We start from the raw sequence: 19,651 nt of genomic DNA, 5'->3' as shown, positions 1-19,651 counted from the left end.
ACCAAAGGAAAAAAGGAGGGAAGAAGAAGAGGAAGAAGAAGAAGAAGAAGAAGAAGAAGAAGAAGAAGAAGAAGAAGAAGAAGAAGAAGAAGAAGAAGAAGAAGAAGAAGAAGAAGAAGAAGAAGAAGAAGAGAGAAGAAGAAGAAGAAGAAGAAGAAGAAGAAGAAGAAGAAGAAGAAGAAGAAGAAGAAGAAGAAGAAGAAGAAGAAGAAGAAGAAGAAGAAGAAGAAGAAGAAGAAGAAGAAGATTATAAATGTTCTGATATGATGGTGATGATGATGATGATGATGATGATGATGATGATAATGATGATGTGGCTGCTGGGTCTTTTATCAGGACACTCGTTCGGAGGGTCCAGGGTTTGAGTCCCGCTTTGACCGGCACATAGATGAGTCCTTGGAAAAGGCTCTTTACCCATATTCTCTCACGGTACCTGGGTGTAAAATGAGTACCTGACCGTTAACAGCATTGTCTCTATCGGTAAGAAATGTAATGTCGCCTAACAGGCGCCATGTCCCGTCCTAAATGTTAAGTTGGCTAAGGAGCCCCTGTAAAGCGGTTCGAGCACGTTTAGGGTACTATACAAATGCTCTAGTTTTTATGATGATATTAGAAGTGATTATGATTTGATCAAAAATTGCGATTAAGCCATGCCCAATCATACCTCCTTTTCCGCCTTAAACTCGGTTATATCAAAGAGCAAATCTTCTTTCTTATTTTTGTCGTCCATATCTACAGATTGCACATGATCCAACATTTGGTTGACCCTGAAAGGAAGAACATATTGAATATTTGACTCTCAGATAATGTGACCCTTAACCTGCTCTCACGTTTATATTGTTTTATTTAGCAATGTAAAAGTAGACAATATTGAAAAGAATGAACTAAATATTCAAATCAATCCACAAATACAAATAATGTGGACGTTTCAAGTTTCCCTTTTGCCAACACAGAAGACACTGGCTATAAGTGTATCTGTCATGGTCAATTAAAATTTACATTTCTGTCATCTATATTTTAAACTTCTCCCCTGTTGATTCAATAAACAAGCATGAACGATTGATTGAAATCTACCGCACTCTCATAAAGCACGTTATTTTTCTTGTTGGCGAGAAAATATCAAAATAACACATTTCATACACACTTTTTCAGATCTTTTTGGCGAGGATACTTTTATTTCCAAATTTCGTCAATTAGGATGATTTCCTACTTTCAAAAGCTCAAAGCTCAGTTTTGAACGAGGACTTAGATGTTTGACTTTTCGACAAGACGAGGATCGATCGTCTTAATGGAAAACTATGTGACATAGCTCTACTTGTGTTCTAGCCAACATGAAAAGAAAATGTCTTTTGAGAGCCCGGCGGCGTCCATCACAATCTTGTTTGACATGTAAGACTTACTGGCGTGCATGATGTCCCCAGAGACGAAGTAAAACCAACACGAAACGACTCAGGCGTCTGAAACGGTTGCTTTGTTTCTACGAAATACAAAAGAGAAATTCATGTTAATCAATATAATTATAATTAAAAAAAGGTTCCAAGTCAAATGAATAAAAAAGAATCAGATGCACACTATGTAAAGAGTTTAAAAGACGGTGTCTTTTGTTTTCCATTATTAACATCTGTCATGAATTATGTAGCAACACAACGGTACATCTTATTTAGGATTTGGAAACGAGGGAATTGCAAACTTCAAAAGAATCAACAAGGGCAATTTTTATTTTCCTTATGCATAAGTTACGAGGATTACATGATTCAGGATTAATAAATCAATGAAGAGACAGTCAAAGAGAATTTTTTTTTAATGTGTATTTTACTTTTATTTTCGTTTTGCATAAGTTATTTGATATGAGGATTACAAAATTCTAACACTATCTATTTATAAATGCACGTAGAGACAGGCCAAAGAGAAAATAGCGTTTTATTGGATGACCCTTCTTCTTCTTCTTCCAGTGTCATCTCATGGGTTGAGGTCGACTTGAAATGACACGCCAATCTTCCCTGTTGACAGCTTGCTGACTGCATTCGGCTGCCGACAATCCTGTCCATGTCTTCGCATCATCTATCCAAGTTCTTGCTGGCCTGCCTCTTCCTCTTTTCCCCTCAACTCTACCCTCAAGAATGTCCTTGTTGACAGTTTGATGGCGTCTTAGGTGTCCAAAATACTTAAGTTTTCTTGTTTTTATTACTTTCATTAGGGTCGGTCTGATATCAAGGATGTCACAGACTTCTTGATTTGTTTTCTTTTCTTTCCAACTGATTTTTCCAAGGCGATGACCCTTAAGGAGCCATCAAATGATATGATCAGGTAGTCTCTATAATATTAGAACCAACAAACAAAAGTCTGGGAGAGCCAAAAAGAGACATAGAGACAACCAGATTCGCTGATTGTCAGCAGTGACCAAGAATATGATGTGTAGAGCGCAGTATGAATACGTACCGTGGAGAAATATAACATCTTTTTTTTCAGCGCCAATGGGTCAACTGGTAAAGTCTGACAACCTTCATGTCGGTGGTTACCATCTTTGCCCAGCAAAGACAGTCGCCGTTTTGACCCGAGACGGCAGAGCATCTAGTCGAAAGGTGTGTTGTGACGATGCTACCCGGTGGGTTCGCGACGGTGCACGAATGCGGACCGGACTTTGCTGATTGGGTCGATCGTCATAACATAGTAGTGTGAACCATAAGAGGCTGCTGCCGTTTTGAACAAGTTTGAACTCCGTATCAAAATGTGTTTTCCAAAAAAAGTCGAAAAAAGTTTTAAAGACACAATTTACCTTCTTTCTGCGAACTCTTCTTTTGAAGACATTGACTGTGTCCTGAGCTATCTCGTCAGAGGTAACTGAGAATCTCTGGCGTCCAACCAGCCCAGGTAATGCAGTCACTTTTGGTACAGGTTTTATCATCATTTCGTAAACTTTATGTAGCTTTGCTCGGGTTGCTTCATCTAATTCTTCCACTCCTTGGCCTTTCGGTACAAACACATTGAGAAATAAAAAGGTTTAATCGTAATAATTAGGATTAAAGTGGTGAAACTTTTTAAGCACATGACAAATTGTTGTAGGAGTAATTGCATTATCTGTGAACATTCATCAAAATAATTGCTAATGTTGATGATGATGAGGAGGATGATGATAAAATGATGACGGTGGTCATGAAGATGAAGATGATGATAACGACGACGACATTGATGATAATGATGATGATGATGATGGTGATGATGATGGCTTCAGCGATAATTGTGATAAAAGATAAATAGGATGTACCGGAGCTTGGGTTTGAAATGGCGCCTTTCCCTTTCACGTTTCCAAAGTTAGACAAAATAGTCCTGGATGTGAGGCTCCCATGTCGATTCCCACGAGCTGCTTGTCTCAAGATGACAGACTCGTCGTTTTGGTTACTCTGGAGAAGAAACTGTCCATTGTCATCGTTGTCAAAATAATATTTATAAATACAGAGCGACTAAAAAAAAAAGATGAAAATTTTGCCCATAATGCTGGGTGACTTAAAATTATTGTGATTGCAAAAGGGTTGGCGTAATTATAAACAATAATAGTATTGATACAAATGTACATACTCTTGACTATCGACCACGAATGACAATGCCGTTGATCGATGTGGTTATGACGTTAATGGTAAACAGATAGGTCATTTAATATATATTTAATAAAGGAAGAACCTTTGATTTCTAATAGGTCAACTACTCCCCTTTTGACCTTTTGTAAGATTGTGAACAATTTTGTAGGGAAAAAGAAAGAGTGATAATTGTGATGTGGAGTCTCTTCTTTATGCGCCATGTCAAGGCACAATAACTAATTAGCAAAAGAATATATATCCATTAACAATCTTACGACTTTCCTACCATTGAATGTGAGAGATAAATAATTGAATTTTTTTAATGAAACAACGACACTGATTGCGCAATCTTCATTAAATTTCAACAAAAATGTGCTTTTCAAAATAAGAGCTATCGGAAAATCCTGAGAGTTCCTTATTTGGAGCACAGGACTAATAACGATATTTTAGAAGAGATAGAGGATCGAGCAGGAGGACAGGAACCACTGTTGTCAATGGTCAAAAGAAGGAAATTGTCATGGTTCGGACACACTATCCGCCGTGGATAAACTGTGCAAGACCGTGATGCAGGGCACTGTAGAGGGGCAGAGAACAAGAAGAATACAGAAGAAAAAACTATGGCAAAACAACATCAAAGAGTGGAATCTCAATAGCCTACTGGAAAAGGCCAGAGACCGAGACGAATGGCTAAAGGTTGTGAAGTCTGCATTCTGTATGCCCCCCCCCCAACCGATGATCAACTGGTTATGGGATTGAGTGAGTGAGTGAATGAAATTTAAAAGATCTTTCACCATATGTTTTAGACTCACTTGGGTTTTTTAAATGACACAGAAGATCGTAAATTGCGCCAGGTGAAAAAAAGTTAAGATTATCTTTAAGGTAGGATGGCGCTTCATTATTTTCGTTAGAGATATTTTGGTGCTAAATCCATGCTATTTTATAATTAATACGTGCCTCAACAGACAATCAATGAAGATTTATGAGTGATTGTCTGGTTTGTACAGTTGTTCTGGTGACAATAAGGACCGCAATGTTTTCGATGCACTATAATTTAGAAATTTGTTTCGCTGGAAGGCCTACCAAAAGAGAATTACGATAATCTAGACGAGAAAGTAAAAATGCTGAGGTGATTTTCTATGCTGCAGACAAGGATAGATATGGTGTTATGAGTCCGATTTTTCTAATTATGTATAAAAAGAGGCTGACATACTTTACTCATTTGAAAAAATCCATACTGAGAATAAAATATAAAAACTAACATTTACTTTCGGTGCGGCTATCTAGATATGAGATATGTTTGGTATAAATAAATATTGATCTCCTGTATACGTTTGATCATTTCTAGATTTGTATAGTTAAAATCTAAAAAATAGATAACGCTAAAGTGATCCTCACTACCTGCTGATTACGCATTTTTTTCAGATCCACCCCCATGTCGTGGAGAGACTGAAGCATCTGGAATTTTTTCATTTCGTATGTGGACACCAAAACATCGTCTTCTATTGAATCAGACCTAGGTGGAAAAAATATTCATACGATGTTATTGAAAATATTGATAGTATTGAAATGGAAAATTGTATTATGAAATATTCTGATAAAAATGTGAAAAAATGTGTATAATACAGTGTTCGACAAATAAAGGGAAAACACGTTCGATTCAAGTCGAAATTGCTGGAGTTATTTTTAAGATGCTTTTATTTGCGCATTTTCCCTTTGGTATGACATTATACCATCCACAATTTTATGTTCACAAACTCACGAATGCTTTTACTTGTAATCATCTAGGAATTAAGACAAATCCCACCTTAGTTTTTTTTATTGTTTTGTTGTTGTTGTTTTTTGTTTTGTTTGTTTGTTTATTTTATTTATTTATTTTTTTTGTTTTTTTTGTTTTTTGTTTTTTTGTTTATTTTATTTTTATTTATTTTTTGTTGTTGTTTTTTTTTGTTTTGTTTTGTTGTTGATGATCATCAATTTGGCACATTTACTTTTTGAATTAATTCACGCTATACAATCATTCTAAACGGGTTTTTAAAAATATTATATCATAAATAAGGGTTGAGGTAAAGTAAAGTAAATCTCGGTCAGGCCATAAATAAAGACACCTGCCTAAATAACAGGCGTGCAACAGTGAATCAAAGTATTAGCAAAGTGCAAATGAAATGTATCAGATATTTGATACCAATATAAACATATGTTATATTAGGTACCAATCTATTTAAGATCACACGTCCTGCCTTTCTCGATTTGGCTTACGCTTACATAACCACTAAGATAGTATAGTAGATCAATATCCTATTCCTATTTTTAAGATCACATTTATCAACTTTCCTACTCTCCGAGTATCTTCCACTTTTCTCTCCTGAAAACCTCGATGTATCCCTCTAGTACCTACTATTTCCTTGAGGTTTCCAGTCCAGTTTCTTTTTGTTAAGCTAGTATTGATTTTTGAATGGTTATTCAATCTGCCTTTTTCGTCTCCTTCTGTCTTCTCTACTGAACTCTTGCTTCTTCTTTTCAGTAATTCCCTATTGAAAATGGTCCATCTGATCCGACGCGCGTTCTTAACCACTATTTGATGAAATGTGAAACAGTGAATGCATGAAATACAGAGTAATAGGTTTTTTTTTCTTTTTCAAAATTATAAATAAAATTCACGGTTGACACTGAGAGGGCCATGTGTGCAAAAGAAATCTATCAAAAAGTATTATTTTGAAATGGTGTTTTGTTCAAACTATAAAAACGTTAAACTACACACCTCCCAGTCGTTAATCTCGGCATACTAGGACGTTGGGCCATCTTCAGATAGTTTTGCTTGTTGACTTTGCTTGCAAATAATTCATCTGATTTCTCTCTCTTGGCAAACATATCTCTCACTTTATTTGTCTGAGATGTTTGGTTGTATTTTTTCACGTTAACTTTGTCCACCTGTTAGATGAGAAGACAGTTTATAAGTACACTGTATATTATTTATGATACGTTTTAAAGATTATATAGTTTAAAATTAAAAACTGACAATGTATTCCAAATGGAAATGGCATGGAATTTTTATTCGATGAAAGAAAGTAGACATATGAGTTTTAAAAAGTTATGGGATAGCCTACTTGTCTTTAAAACTGTCCAATCAATTCACCAGAATTATTTAGAGATCTGAAAAAAAGTGTGGAAGAAACAGTGCCAGTAAAAACAGAAAGAAAATACGAGAGAAAAAAACATCCCTGATTTTGAGTTGGTTGTTTCTTGTTAGTTTTTTTCTGATTTGTCTGGCACTGTTTCTAACACATTTTTTCATATCTTTATCTTAACACCAGAGTCTGTTCTCTAATTTATCACTTTGATATTGCCAGATTTATTTAATAACCTTTCCATCCTTACAGACCTGCATCATTTTCTCTCTGAGTGTTGACATCATTGACATTCGGCGGGGTGTCCTGCTGGTGTCCTCATTAGAAATCTGGTGATCGTGTACAGACGAAGTTATTGAATAAAGATAATAACGTGTTAAATTGATTTCACATAATTATGTGTTCAAAACGATGGGGCTGTGTGTGTGTGTGTGTGTTGGGTGTTTGGGGGGGGGGGGGGGGGGCTAAACATCAATTTGCTATAACAATTCCTTTAAATCTTATAAATATTGCTCTCGTGTTTACTGTTGGTGATCTTAATAATAATAATAATAATAATAATAATAATAATAATAATAATAATAATAATAATAATGATAATAATAATAATAATAATAATAATAATAATAATTAATAATAATAATAATAATAATAATAATAATAATAATAATAATAATAATAATTATATTATTTATTATATATAATAAATAATAATAATAATAATAATATAATAATAATAATAATAATAATAATAATATAATAATAATAATAATAATATAATATATAATAATAATAATAATAATAATAATAATAATAATAATAATAATAATAACAACAACAACAACAACAACAACAACAATAATAATATACCTCCATAGCGCCTAAGCACACACTGAAAAGTGCTCTGCGGCGCTTTACAATAAATAAAAACTTGATCTTTTATATAGAGCAATATCCACTAAACGTGCTCAAATTGCTTTACAAAGGGCCCCTTACCAACAGCAACACGCAATATGGAGAACGAGAGATGACGCCTATTTGGTGATATTACAATTTTTTTCGGATAGACACAATGCACAATGCTGTAAACGGCCAGGTCTCATTTTACACATAAGTACGGTGAGACAGTGTGAGGTAAAGAGCCTTTTCCAGGGACTCAACTATGCGCCGAGCGATGCTCGAACCCAGGACCTTCCTGTCTGAAATTGAGTGCCATACCACAAGACCACATAATCGCACAATAAACCCATACACACACACATAGACACACATAAAGCGCCCACAAATAAGTAGATATTAGGAAAAACAACAACAACAACAACAAAAATAATAAATAAAAACAAATAGTTTTTACTGTTGCTCTTGCGGTTGCTGATGGTGAATCTGTTACTGTTTTTTGGTTGACGGAAATAGCAGCTGTTTGCTATTAGCACTGAGTGGATGTATATTTTCTTTTGTTTCATCTTTAAGGGAATCTCGATAGCTTAATTGGTAGATAATAAATCGATACATAGCATCCTATCAAAAGGGTAGTGAGCAACTGAGGAATAAGAATATATTTCAGCTTCATTGGTCGTACGGCTATAAGGGACTGTTTTTTTTTACCACTATGAGAGTCATTATTGCCATTTTCTTTTGTTTTCTACAAATGAAGTCAAAACATGTCAAGCAAAAATACGATAAGCATGCAGTGCTCAAACTCAGAGTGTTCAGAATATGTCACTCGGCCATCTAGCTCTACTTTGATAAAACGAGTCTTCTTATCATTAATGTTTACCCTTTCCTCCACTTCATCAGCCCAAACATCCAATTTGGACATCCTGCGTGACGTGTTGGGCTGAGAGTCCGATAAAGAGGACCTGGCATTCATATTACCGAAGGAGACCATTTTGCGGAGTGGTTTCTTCTGATTGGTGAGTACAGGGGTTGGAGAACTCGGAGCTGTGAAGCCACCGAAAGAGGATTTTCGACGGAGGATTGAACCGCGCTTGAGTATGGGCTTAGTGGGAGATCTGTGGATAGAAATATAGGTAAACATACCTTGACTTCTACTGGAATTGTGGAGTGCAACAAAACGATGGGTTTTGTGGACATGGCAAAAATTCGCGTATTATTTCAGACATCAAAAGCAAAAGAAAAGAAGCAGAAAGAAGAAACAAGAAGGAGGAGAAGGAAGAGGATGAAAAGGAGGAGGAGGAGAAGGAGGAGGAGAGGATCAAGAAGCGAATGGAGGGGATACAGGAAGATAAAGATAAAATAGTAACAGTAGCAGTAGTAGTAGTAGTAGTAGTAGTAGTAGTAGTAGTAGTAGTAGTAGTAGTAGTAGTAGTAGTAGTAGTAGTAGTAGTAGTTATGTAGTAGTAGTAGTAGTAGTAGTAGTAGTAGTAGTAGTAGTAGTAGTAGTAGTAGTAGTAGTAGTAGTAGTAGTAGTAGTAGTAGTTAGTTAGTATGTAGTAGTAGTAGTAGTAGTTAGTAGTATGTAGTGTAGTAGTAGTAGTAGTAGTATAGTAGGTAGTAGTAGTAGTAGTAGTAGTAGTAGTAGTAGTAGTAGTAGTAGTAGTAGTAGTGTAGTAGTAGTAGTAGTAGTAGTAGATTAGAAAGAGAAGTAGAAGAGAAGAAAGAAGAAGAAGAAGAAGAAGAAGAAGAAGAAGAAGAAGAAGAAGAAGAAGAAGAAGAAGAAGAAGAAGAAGAAGAAGAAGAAGAAGAAGAAGAAGAAAAAGAAGAAGAAGAAGAAGAAGAAGAAGAAGAAGAAGAAGAAGAAGAAGAAGAAGAAGAAGAAGAAGAAGAAGAAGAAGAAGAAGAGATTATATTGGCTGGACCTACCCAAAAACTGAATCATTTTCTGAAGTTGACCTTCTCGATGTTAGACCAAGGTCGTTTGAAATCTGAGATAATCTCTTGTCATCTCTGAAACAAGAAGAGTATAAAATCCTGAGCATTTCTTTTGCCTTGATTTTGAATCCATTGATTGACAATTTTTAAAAAAAATCTAAATTACACAATACCTTCTTCAATACCTTCGTCTAACAACGAATTGGTTTTTGTTGTATGCGACCATCATTCACACGAACTTGTCACAAATGTTTTCCTTTATCCCAAAATTTGGCAATGTTTGTACTAGTACCCATAGACCTTTAAGTTTGAATGTTCTTCATCCAAGTATTTCCTCATTGTCACCTCATTCAGACAAAAGCCGAGAATAGGCCATCGACGGCTTTAAGTTGTTTTTTTTTTATATAGCTTCCAATCAGTCCTCTCTACCTTTTAACAAAATCATTAGAAGAGTAAAACAACAAACAACTACATCACGATGAACAGCTTTTATGGCGATAAGAATGGCAAAGACCAAAAATTCTTCAACCAAATAAATGACTAAAAAGCAAAAGCAAAAAGCACCTCCAAAATCGCCACCCTTAATGGTAAAATTAGCTGTTACATCAACAAGTAAAACGCATGAATTAAAAGTATCAAAAGCACAAGAAAAATCAACAATAACAACAACAGCAGCACCATAACAACATTAGTATTAATAAGATCAAGACGAATAGTTAACTTATAAATGTCACAATAACTGATGTTCTATAAAGATTTGAAGACATTATTTTTTCTCAAGGTCTCTAAAATCTAAAATTTAAACCCATTTAGATTTGAAGACATTATTTTTTCTCAAGGTCTCTAAAATCTAAAATTTAAACCCATTTCAATTTTGTGTTGTATCGCGGTGAATCTGATTCTAGAATTTGTGCTCTGAAATTTAATGGATTGAGAATGTAGGTTGTTGAACAAAAATAAACTTAGATTAAAAATTTTAAGAATAAATTCTCTTCCTTTATTTGGTTCAACCTGAGATAATATTGGATTAACGCAACGGGTTCTAAATACTTGTCCTGTTAACTCAAAGTGTTGATTTTGAAAGAAAGTAACAATTGCAATGAGATTATTTAAAACAACCTCCATGTAGAGAGCCTTCTTCTGACCGATGGCTTCCGTCTGGGCGTCATTTTGGATGCGGGCGATGGATTCCGACTCTCTCTTGGTGTATAACCTGTTTCGTCATCTGTGAGTCCAGTCTCTTTCAAGTTGAGAAACAGTGCTTCTGTAGGACTAGAATTTCTCCTGACTGGAACCTAAAATAATAAAGTGATGTTGTCTCATATTCATCAACACATCGCAAATTTGTTGTAATTTGTAGAGCTCGATCGATAGAGTAAGCACTAAATTCACAAGCAAACAGACTTGCATTGGTCCCAAGTTTTTTCTTTTTCTGACCCACCCTTCAGTGACCAGGAAATTGAAATACTTTGATCACAAAAAACGTTTAAGCAGTATCGGTAAAACCTTTGCCAAAGCAAGAGCAGAGGGGAAGAGGTCGTCCCCCAAGATCATGGCTTGACGATATCAAAACTTGGACTGGGTTGACAACTGAAGGATGCAACAATTGGTCAAAGATTGAGAAGGGTGGCAGGCCATTTTCAATCTATCTCTCATGAGATGACACATGCAATAAGTAAGTACTCATCAAAATACGCATCCTTCCCCCCATATTCATATTAAATAGATATTTGGTTTCGTCTCTGTATCAAAATATCATAATATTTGATATTGACTCCGACTCTGAGCTATCAAATTATCTTTAATCTAGACTCTGCTTCAAAACAATCTAAAAGTCTTTTTCTAAAATGTATAATTTAATCAGAACCTCGATGACTACATTCTAAAAGTAATAAAAAATAGAACGAGTTAATTCAAATATTAAAGTTAATTGAAAATCAAACTTGTCAATATTTGAAACGAGCAGTATCGCTTTGGCGAAGAAAACATTAAACCAAATCAAATTAAAAAAAACTTACCTCTTTGTCTCTGTCGATTGTTTCTTGAGTAGAGTGGGTAGATAAGTGCTGTCCCTCAGACTGGCTCTTCTTCAGAGGTCTGACCCGTGACCTCACACTAAGAGCCCCCATCTCATGGGGATGATGACCCATTAGACCGCCTCCTCTCGGCGACGGCGTTGCAACTGCAGCCGCCATTGCCTTTCCTTAAACTGAAATAATTTGAATTAATGAATTAAGTTAAATTATACTGCTTGAGCGCGATATCCTCTTTACGTGCTCAAAGCCCTTGACAAAGACGCGTGATGCCAGAATGCTAATGAATTTGGTTTCCCGACAGAGACAACGCTGTTAACGGATAGGTACTCATTTTACACCTGAACACGCCGAAAGAGTGTGAGTCAAGAGCTTTTTTCCAAAGGACTCACCTATCCGCCGCTCAGAGCGGAATTCTAACCCTGGTCCTTCAAGTCCAAAGGCGAGTGTCGTACCACACGACCGCACAGCCGCACACAATATTTTTGATTAATGAATATATCAGTATGTCGTCAATCATTTGAGAGAAGTTTCATTGTTCTCCTTTGGATATTCTCAATTTCCTCAAAGAGATATGTGTATTGGGGATGACATGCAGACTGTCTATTTTCCAAAATTGGTCTAATATATGCCTAGAATAGCTAACTAAAAAGCGGCTCTGTTAGGAATAAAAATCGTTTTATAGCTCCCCAAACTCTATTAACCTTTTATGAAATCAGCGAGATGTGATTTTTAAATAACTTAATTCTTATCTACGTGGACACTAAGGTATCATTTTGCATCTAACTCTTTCAGTTGTATTCTTTCGATAGTTTCTGACGCCGTATTATTTATATTCTTTATTAGAGTCTATAGATTTTGTCTCTTTTTTTTTACATAATTATTTTCATGACACCACGTTGTTTGGATTGAATTTTAATAATCATTCTGAACAGCCGTCTTGTAAGTTATCTAGATCTATTTTAAAATTATTTTCCTGTTTCATTATCCGTCAGTAGAAAAAATGTGTGCAGTCGTCAAACATTCACTGTCTCTGGAAGGTCATTATTGTGTATAATAAATAAAATTGGCCCCAATACTCTTCATTAAAGCATGCCATTTGTAAAATCAGCTTTTTAAAATTTACTCTGCGCCTTTTAAAACAAATCTACGATGTTTATCAGATAGGATTTATTCAATCCATTTAAAACTATTTCCCTTTATACAAAAAGCCTCAGTTTTTCGGCAAAAGGCGGTAATGTGGCAAGCAACCTAACGGGTTTTTTTATGTCCACGTAAACCACATCAAGTGTTCCTCGCTTGTCCAAAACATATGTCCATTTGTCCAGCACATCTAAAATTTGGGCCGTACATGATCAAAGAATTAAAGACATCATCTAGTTTTCCTCAGCTTCTCTCGGATATAGCAGAAATAAAGAAATACGGAACGCACACTCAAAATACAAAAGCCTTCTTTAGTTTATATTATTAGTCTCTGTGTTTTTGTTTTGATTTTATTTGTTTTTTTGTTTTTTATTTTTGTTTTCTTTAAAGGAAAAAGATATATGTATATATATACACACACACACACACAGAGAGAGAGAGAGAGAGTGAGAGAGAGAGAGAGAGAGAATGTTAGAGAGATAGAGAGAGAGGGAGAGAGAGAGAGAGAGAGAGAGAGAGAGAGAGAGTTAAACGTTTTTTTAATTATCTCTGAGGTACTCTTTATACGTCAAAGTGTATATTTCAAACTGTATCTTTAGCTATTCAATTGAATCTACTTTATGGTATTCACAAATTCCAATATAATATTTTGAATAAATAAATGTAATCTCAATGTATCTTATCTCATAAGCGTTTGTATAAAACTGGTATCGCATTGTGTTTATAAAAATGTCTGCAATTTATAAACAATTGTCGACAAAGGAAAAGGCGGGCAAATATAATATCAAAATGCATGGCCTGTGCGTTAACCTTAATCTTCGTGGATTATTGGTAATCCATTACGTCAAAAGAAACACTTGTCAAACGCGTTTGAAATATATACATAGCACAACGGGAAGTTCAATAGCCAACTGTATCGTGATTAAGCTACCAATACAATTTACATTGTAATCTCATGAGTTGAATTACGATACAATTAAATGGCTTGGTACAGTAGTTAAACAACTTGTTTTTGTTCAAAATCAAGCAATTTTGAGTGTGTCCAGGACGTGATGAGTGACAACAATCCCAAAATTATGGCGCTAGAGTTGTGTCCTTGGGGACACATTATGACACCTGATTTAGTACCTGCATATCAATCAGTGTCGGATAGGACACTAGCAGTAACACAAGGCTTGTACTATATGAATTGAGTTATTTGTTCAATATGCTCTACTTGGGGAAATAAACAAAGTATTGAGAAGCGTAATGGGCATGGCAAACTCTTAGAAATGTTGATATGATATTGATTAAAGGCGGTTTTCTTCGTGACTTCGTAACAAATTAGGGAGCTAGTGTAAGACAAAAATCTAAGGAAGTCAGGTTTCAATAAAACAATGTCAGACTAAAAAAATACGCCTCCGCCACGACATCAATAGATATCGTCGCCAAGGCATTCCATGAAATAATATCGATATAATCCATCAAACAAATGTCTGATGTCAACAGGAATCACCCATGTTGTCCGAAGTAAGCAAATTGGGGGTTGATAATCTTGCCCAAGGAAAAAAAAACGAAAGTGCCTGAAGCAGGACTTAGACCGGGGACGCTCCCGATCACAGTGCAATGCCTTAACCACTCAGCTACTTCGCCTCCTGTCAGACAAAGTAGAAAGAGAAATGCATTTAAAAAATCAACCAAAAACATCAGCGGACTTCACTGGGGATTGAAACTCAGACCTAATTATCGGTCAAACGTGATGCCAATGTACTACAGATGTTACCCGATATTTGGGACAATTTATTGCTTACAATCTTCACAAGAGAATATAGGTGGGGCAATTAATGCTTATATTCCTCACAAGAGTAGGTATACGTATTCGTAACTTCGGAGTTTTAAAAGTGTTGTGCCACAAAATCTTATCAGAGACGAACTTTGAAATGAAAAGTCAATTGACAAATGAATATGGTCTATAAATATATATATACCAATAGATCAAACTAAATTTTCATCCATCCAAAATGTTTACAACCATTTTTACATATTTACCTAAATGAAATACTTTTCGTTTATGTGCAATATTCCGACATTAAGATACACCACATACTATTATTGATGAGTGATGATGATGACGATGATGATGATAATGATGATGATGATGATGATGATGATGATGATGGAGATGATGATGACAATGATGATGATTAAGGGGTAGGAGAGGAGGAGGAGGAGGAGGAGGAGGAGGAGGAGGAGGAGGAGGAGGAGGAGGAGGAGGAGAAAAACAACAAAAACTACATCAACAACAAGGATTGAAAACTATGTTGATTCATTTGAAACTGGAAGTGTAGAGACCTTTTTCTCTCGTCTGTCTGAACGCTACATGAAGTATTCCTTATACTTATATATCGAAGTACTTTCAATGACATACTATTGTGTCAAACATGCTGTTCGCTGACCCGATTCGATATGAATAACTGTCGGTGACATATTATTATAACTTTCTTATTGACATTATTAGTCGTGGCATACGACCTTACATGACTTTTCCTGTGGTATCACATATTACACAACTGTCGGAGAGCAAATTACAATAAGTTTACAGTGACTACATTTCTCTGAAACACAATGATCCGGATATTTATGAATACAGTCTTTTGTTTTACTATAACAAGATGTGTTATGATTTTTTGTATCAACATATTATAATATTGTAGATCAGGTAACCGCTCCGTTTAGATAAATATGTAAATTAAATAAATGAATGAAACTCCAATATCTCCGCAAAATGTGTCTTTAATGTATACCACCCCTCTCCTAAAAGAAATTACCAAGAATACCCAGGTGTCAGTTGTAATGCAACTCCGGAAATTAATTTATAGGGGCTGAATTGCTTGCTTTCATGTACTTTATATTGAGCCGGATTCTATTTCAATTACTTAAGGCTGATCATTGCCATATCAACACTTAAAATATCGATTGGATGAACAAAAAACATTTAAAAATTGTTCCTCATGTCACCTCATTGATTTTGTAATCATTGATTATTTTTTAAAATCTAAACTTTATTATGTTCTTTGACACTTGAAGTCAGTAGCACAAGGAAAGGACGTGAAGACATTTTCATTTGGTCGGCAGACAATTTATATGATAACTATCTTTTTGAAGGTCCGCTTTTTGAAAGTTATTACAGCAACATTATAACTGGAACATGTTATGTACACATAAAAAAAAACCCATTTCAATAAATACACAACATCATGAATCCAATCAAACCGCTCTTGCCCATATCGCCGCTTCTGAATATTTTGTTTTCATCCGTCTGACGAGACTCACAACATGATACAACTAAGGGATGGTAATTTGACCTACCCCAACACCGCTTCGTTTTGTTACCCGACGAGATAATGAACCACCGGGTCATCGACGCCATTTGACTTGAAATAATCGATAAATAATAAATATTTCAGAAAATACCTTTGAAGAATCATTTATGATTAGGTATTATTAATTGTTAATGCGTCCAAATCTAAAGGGACATTCTTGCTCGTTGGTATGTTGTCTAGTGTTGTAACAAATATCAAGTAGTGCCGCGCTGAAGACCGGTCTGGACCGCGGTCCGACGGTCTTTTAGCTGTGAACCGAAGACCGTCCCAGAGGGGAAGACCGGCGGCGGTCCTCACTTCTTATCACCTTTCAACTAGTTCGGGGCGGTCCTTGCAAGGACCACGGTCCTACGGTCTCGCGCCATAGCCTACTACTTCCCCAGCGATTCGTTGCTTCGGTTGCCTATCTTCCACCAATCACCACCCATCCACTTAATTAATCGCACCCACCCCCCTTTGCCATACACTAAACGACACAGACGACCATACAGGCAGACGACCACCAACCTCCACTCCGCAAACCGCCCTTTCGTGTGTGAGATGGGGGGAACAGGAGGCGCACGCCTTGGACGATTCCATTATACGGGGTAAATTTCAAAATTTACTACACCATAATGATCGCAATGACAATGATCTATGGTGAAGGCATGACCCCTCTTCTCTAATGGGTTATTGTTTGAAATGTATGTGACTACAAAAGATGTGTGTGTTTGTGTGTGTGTGTGTGTGTGTGTGTGGTGTCGAACCTAGCAAGTAGCAAATCCGATTTTTTGTTTTCTTTTGTCCATCTCTTGTCACCACTCCTTTCTATCGCAGTGTTGTCATTTAAAATAATACAATAATATTAAAATTTCGTTTGGTGTTTTTACTAATCAAATAATATGAGTTTCATTAGTTTCTTCCTTCCAAAAAACCCAGTTATAACGTCTGAATTTTAAAAAAGTCCAATAGAATATTTGGGGACCCCGATAGCTCAGTTGATAGAGCACTCTCTTTATACGCAAAGGGCCAGAGATCGATCCCGGGTGCAGTCGATTTTTTTCTGAATCCCTGTCTACTCAGCAATGAATGGGTAGCTGAGTTTGTTAGATCTGGCGAAAAGTCACCATCGACCCCTCTTATCACCTCATCCACCCCCTCTTATTATAACTTCACGTCTCTCTCTTACTCTTCAATGCTCGCTGCCCTCTAATGTGTTTTGTGTGTGGGGGGGAGGGGGGGGGGGGGTAGGAGTTGCGTGTGTGTATCAACGCCACGAACAACTCGATCAACGCCTTGGGCGATGCCATTATCTCCGTTAATGGGGATAAATTTCAAATTTTATTAAATTATCGAAGTAACAATGAAGTACGGTGAGCAAATAAAGAAGGCATCACCCCTCTTCTCTAATTAGGTTACAATTTGAAATGAGTGTGACTACTCCGTGTGTTTTACTCCTCTAGGCCACGGTTTTCATCGTGTAGCGGTCTTTAACGGTTCAAGGATGAACGATCCCACGCTCTAAAAGGTCAAACCGGTTCGAATTTCCAACAGTCTCTCAGGAATGTTCAATGTCGAAAAGGACCGGTCCTAGGACCGGTCCTTGCGGTCTTCATTTCCCAAGGACCGTAGGACCGTGGTCCTTAAGCTTGCCAAGGACCGCCCCGCACTAATATCAAGTGATGACGTGTTAGTGTCCAGATAGATTACAATAATCGTAAAACTTTGGTCTCGACATTGTGTCTTTGGCAGCTCCACACATTACCAAACTCGCACAGGTATAGATAAGTAACTGGTTGTACACAAGAGTGCTAACCAAAAAGACGTCTAACAAGCGATGTGAAATCGGTTTCATTGAAAATAAATCAAGCAATGGAAAGCGCTTGAACAGGGTGAATCCGTGGAACTAGGCCATATAAATGTTCAAATTTATTATTATTATTATTATTATTATTATTATTATTTATTATTTATTATTATTATTATTATTATTATTATTATTCTATCTTATCTATTATTTTTATTATTATTATTATTATTATTATTATTATTATTATTATTTATCATCAATATTATCTATTATTATTATTATATTATTATTATTATTATTATTATTATTATTATTATTATTATTATTATTATTACTAATATTATTATTATTATTAAAAAACATGATCATTATCAACAATGACGGTAAACTCATTTTTTTATAAATATGAAAAACATATCAAGAAATCAATACAAACTCGAGTCTTTGGAGCAACATCCGCCACTATGAACCCACCCATAAACGGATTATTGTACACCGAAACGTGATGCCCAGAAAGATTTAAAGGAATTATTGCACCTTTGGACTGACAATCCTATGTAATTTAATAATATGAAACAACATAAAATTGTTTGATGCGGATTGACATTATTTGTTGTGTAATCCTCTGTTTCAATAGGTTACAAAAAGAAGAAGAAGAAGAAGGAGGAGAAGAAGAAGAAGAAGAAGAAGAAGAAGAAGAAGAAGAAGAAGAAGAAGAAGAAAGAAGAGAAGAAGAAGAAAGAGAGAAGAAGAAAGAAGAAAGAAGAAGAAGAAGAAGAAAAAAAAAAAAAAAGAAGAAGAAGAAGAAGAAGAAGAAGAAGAAGAAGAAGAAGAAGAAGAAGAAGAAGAAGAAGAAGAAGAAGAAGTATCTAAATTAATTGCCTGATAGATGCTTCTCTATCTTGTGTTCAGTTATTAATGTGAAGTTACTGACAGAGTTTGTGATGAAAACGTTTCTATCGCTCTGAATCTCTGAAAGCCAGTTCTTGACCTAGATATGATATGCTATGATATAATATTTATTTGATAATGGAGGAAAATCGGTCAAGATCGACGACCTTTTTCTAATGATTTTGTCCAGTTACCTCTGCCATCTTCTGAAGAACTAAAAGGCATACCTATTCTGCTAATGAGTCGTGGCTTGTGAATCAGAATCAACTTCCACAAATATAACATTTATGTTAAAATAGTACGGCATTGTCTTATAGAGCAGTAAGTAGTGCCAAACGTTGAAATCAAGGTCGAGAAGCACGTGGCAAACAGTGTCTCCGTCTTGACCACTCAAGATTCCAATGAAAGGTTATAGAATAAAATAACTTAAAATTTGGCTGTTAGGTGGCAAAAGAAACATATTCATAATACTCGATCATGCATCAAATAATGTCTAGATATGGATATTTATGAGAACAAAGGTTAAAATTTTCTAAAATTTATCAAAGTTCAGATATACTATTTTTAGTACGAGCAATTATTGCGCTGTGTTGAACAAAACAGATTATTCGGGCCTGATTTTCATAATAATTAGCCTATATGATTTATTTCTGCAACTGTTAGATTTATGTAAACATATTTTCAATACTGAAGTGTATTGCCTACAACTCAAACTACAAAATTGGGAGACCTATATTGTGCGTAAATTATTCCGGTCCCTAACGGAAATCACTAGCAACTTGTTATTGTTTACGTTTGGGGCACCTAACTTTACTGCTCTATCTTTTAATTTTGGGGAATTCAATATCGATAAAGTTTTTTTGAACATTTTGTGTCATTGTGATATGGAGGTAATTGTCTT

General features: G+C 35.6%; 1 protein-coding gene across 2 annotated transcripts in view; it reads right to left on the bottom strand.

Annotated features, from left to right (window-relative positions):
• LOC144974922 (uncharacterized) overlaps positions 1–19,651 on the bottom strand; it is a 65,467-nt gene that overhangs the window by 35,236 nt on the left and 10,580 nt on the right. For both annotated transcript variants that reach the window (XM_078918435.1, XM_078918433.1), the window contains exons 2-12: positions 11,551–11,741; positions 10,652–10,827; positions 9,524–9,607; positions 8,478–8,712; positions 6,955–7,029; positions 6,334–6,503; positions 4,974–5,088; positions 3,266–3,401; positions 2,777–2,967; positions 1,401–1,477; positions 665–767 (exon numbers count right to left, since the gene is read on the bottom strand). In XM_078918435.1, the coding sequence (XP_078774561.1) occupies positions 665–767; positions 1,401–1,477; positions 2,777–2,967; positions 3,266–3,401; positions 4,974–5,088; positions 6,334–6,503; positions 6,955–7,029; positions 8,478–8,712; positions 9,524–9,607; positions 10,652–10,827; positions 11,551–11,727 (1,539 nt within the window). In that variant the 5' untranslated portion in view covers positions 11,728–11,741. The remainder of the gene's footprint in view (positions 1–664; positions 768–1,400; positions 1,478–2,776; positions 2,968–3,265; positions 3,402–4,973; positions 5,089–6,333; positions 6,504–6,954; positions 7,030–8,477; positions 8,713–9,523; positions 9,608–10,651; positions 10,828–11,550; positions 11,742–19,651) is intronic.

This window comes from Berghia stephanieae, chromosome 6, assembly GCF_034508935.2.
Source record: "Berghia stephanieae isolate SIO BIC M18660-M18661 chromosome 6, UCSD_Bste_1.3, whole genome shotgun sequence".
In the NCBI taxonomy this organism is placed as follows: domain Eukaryota; kingdom Metazoa; phylum Mollusca; class Gastropoda; order Nudibranchia; family Aeolidiidae; genus Berghia; species Berghia stephanieae.
Note: the sequence above shows the minus strand (reverse complement) of the source record. Positions and strands in the feature narration are given on the sequence as shown.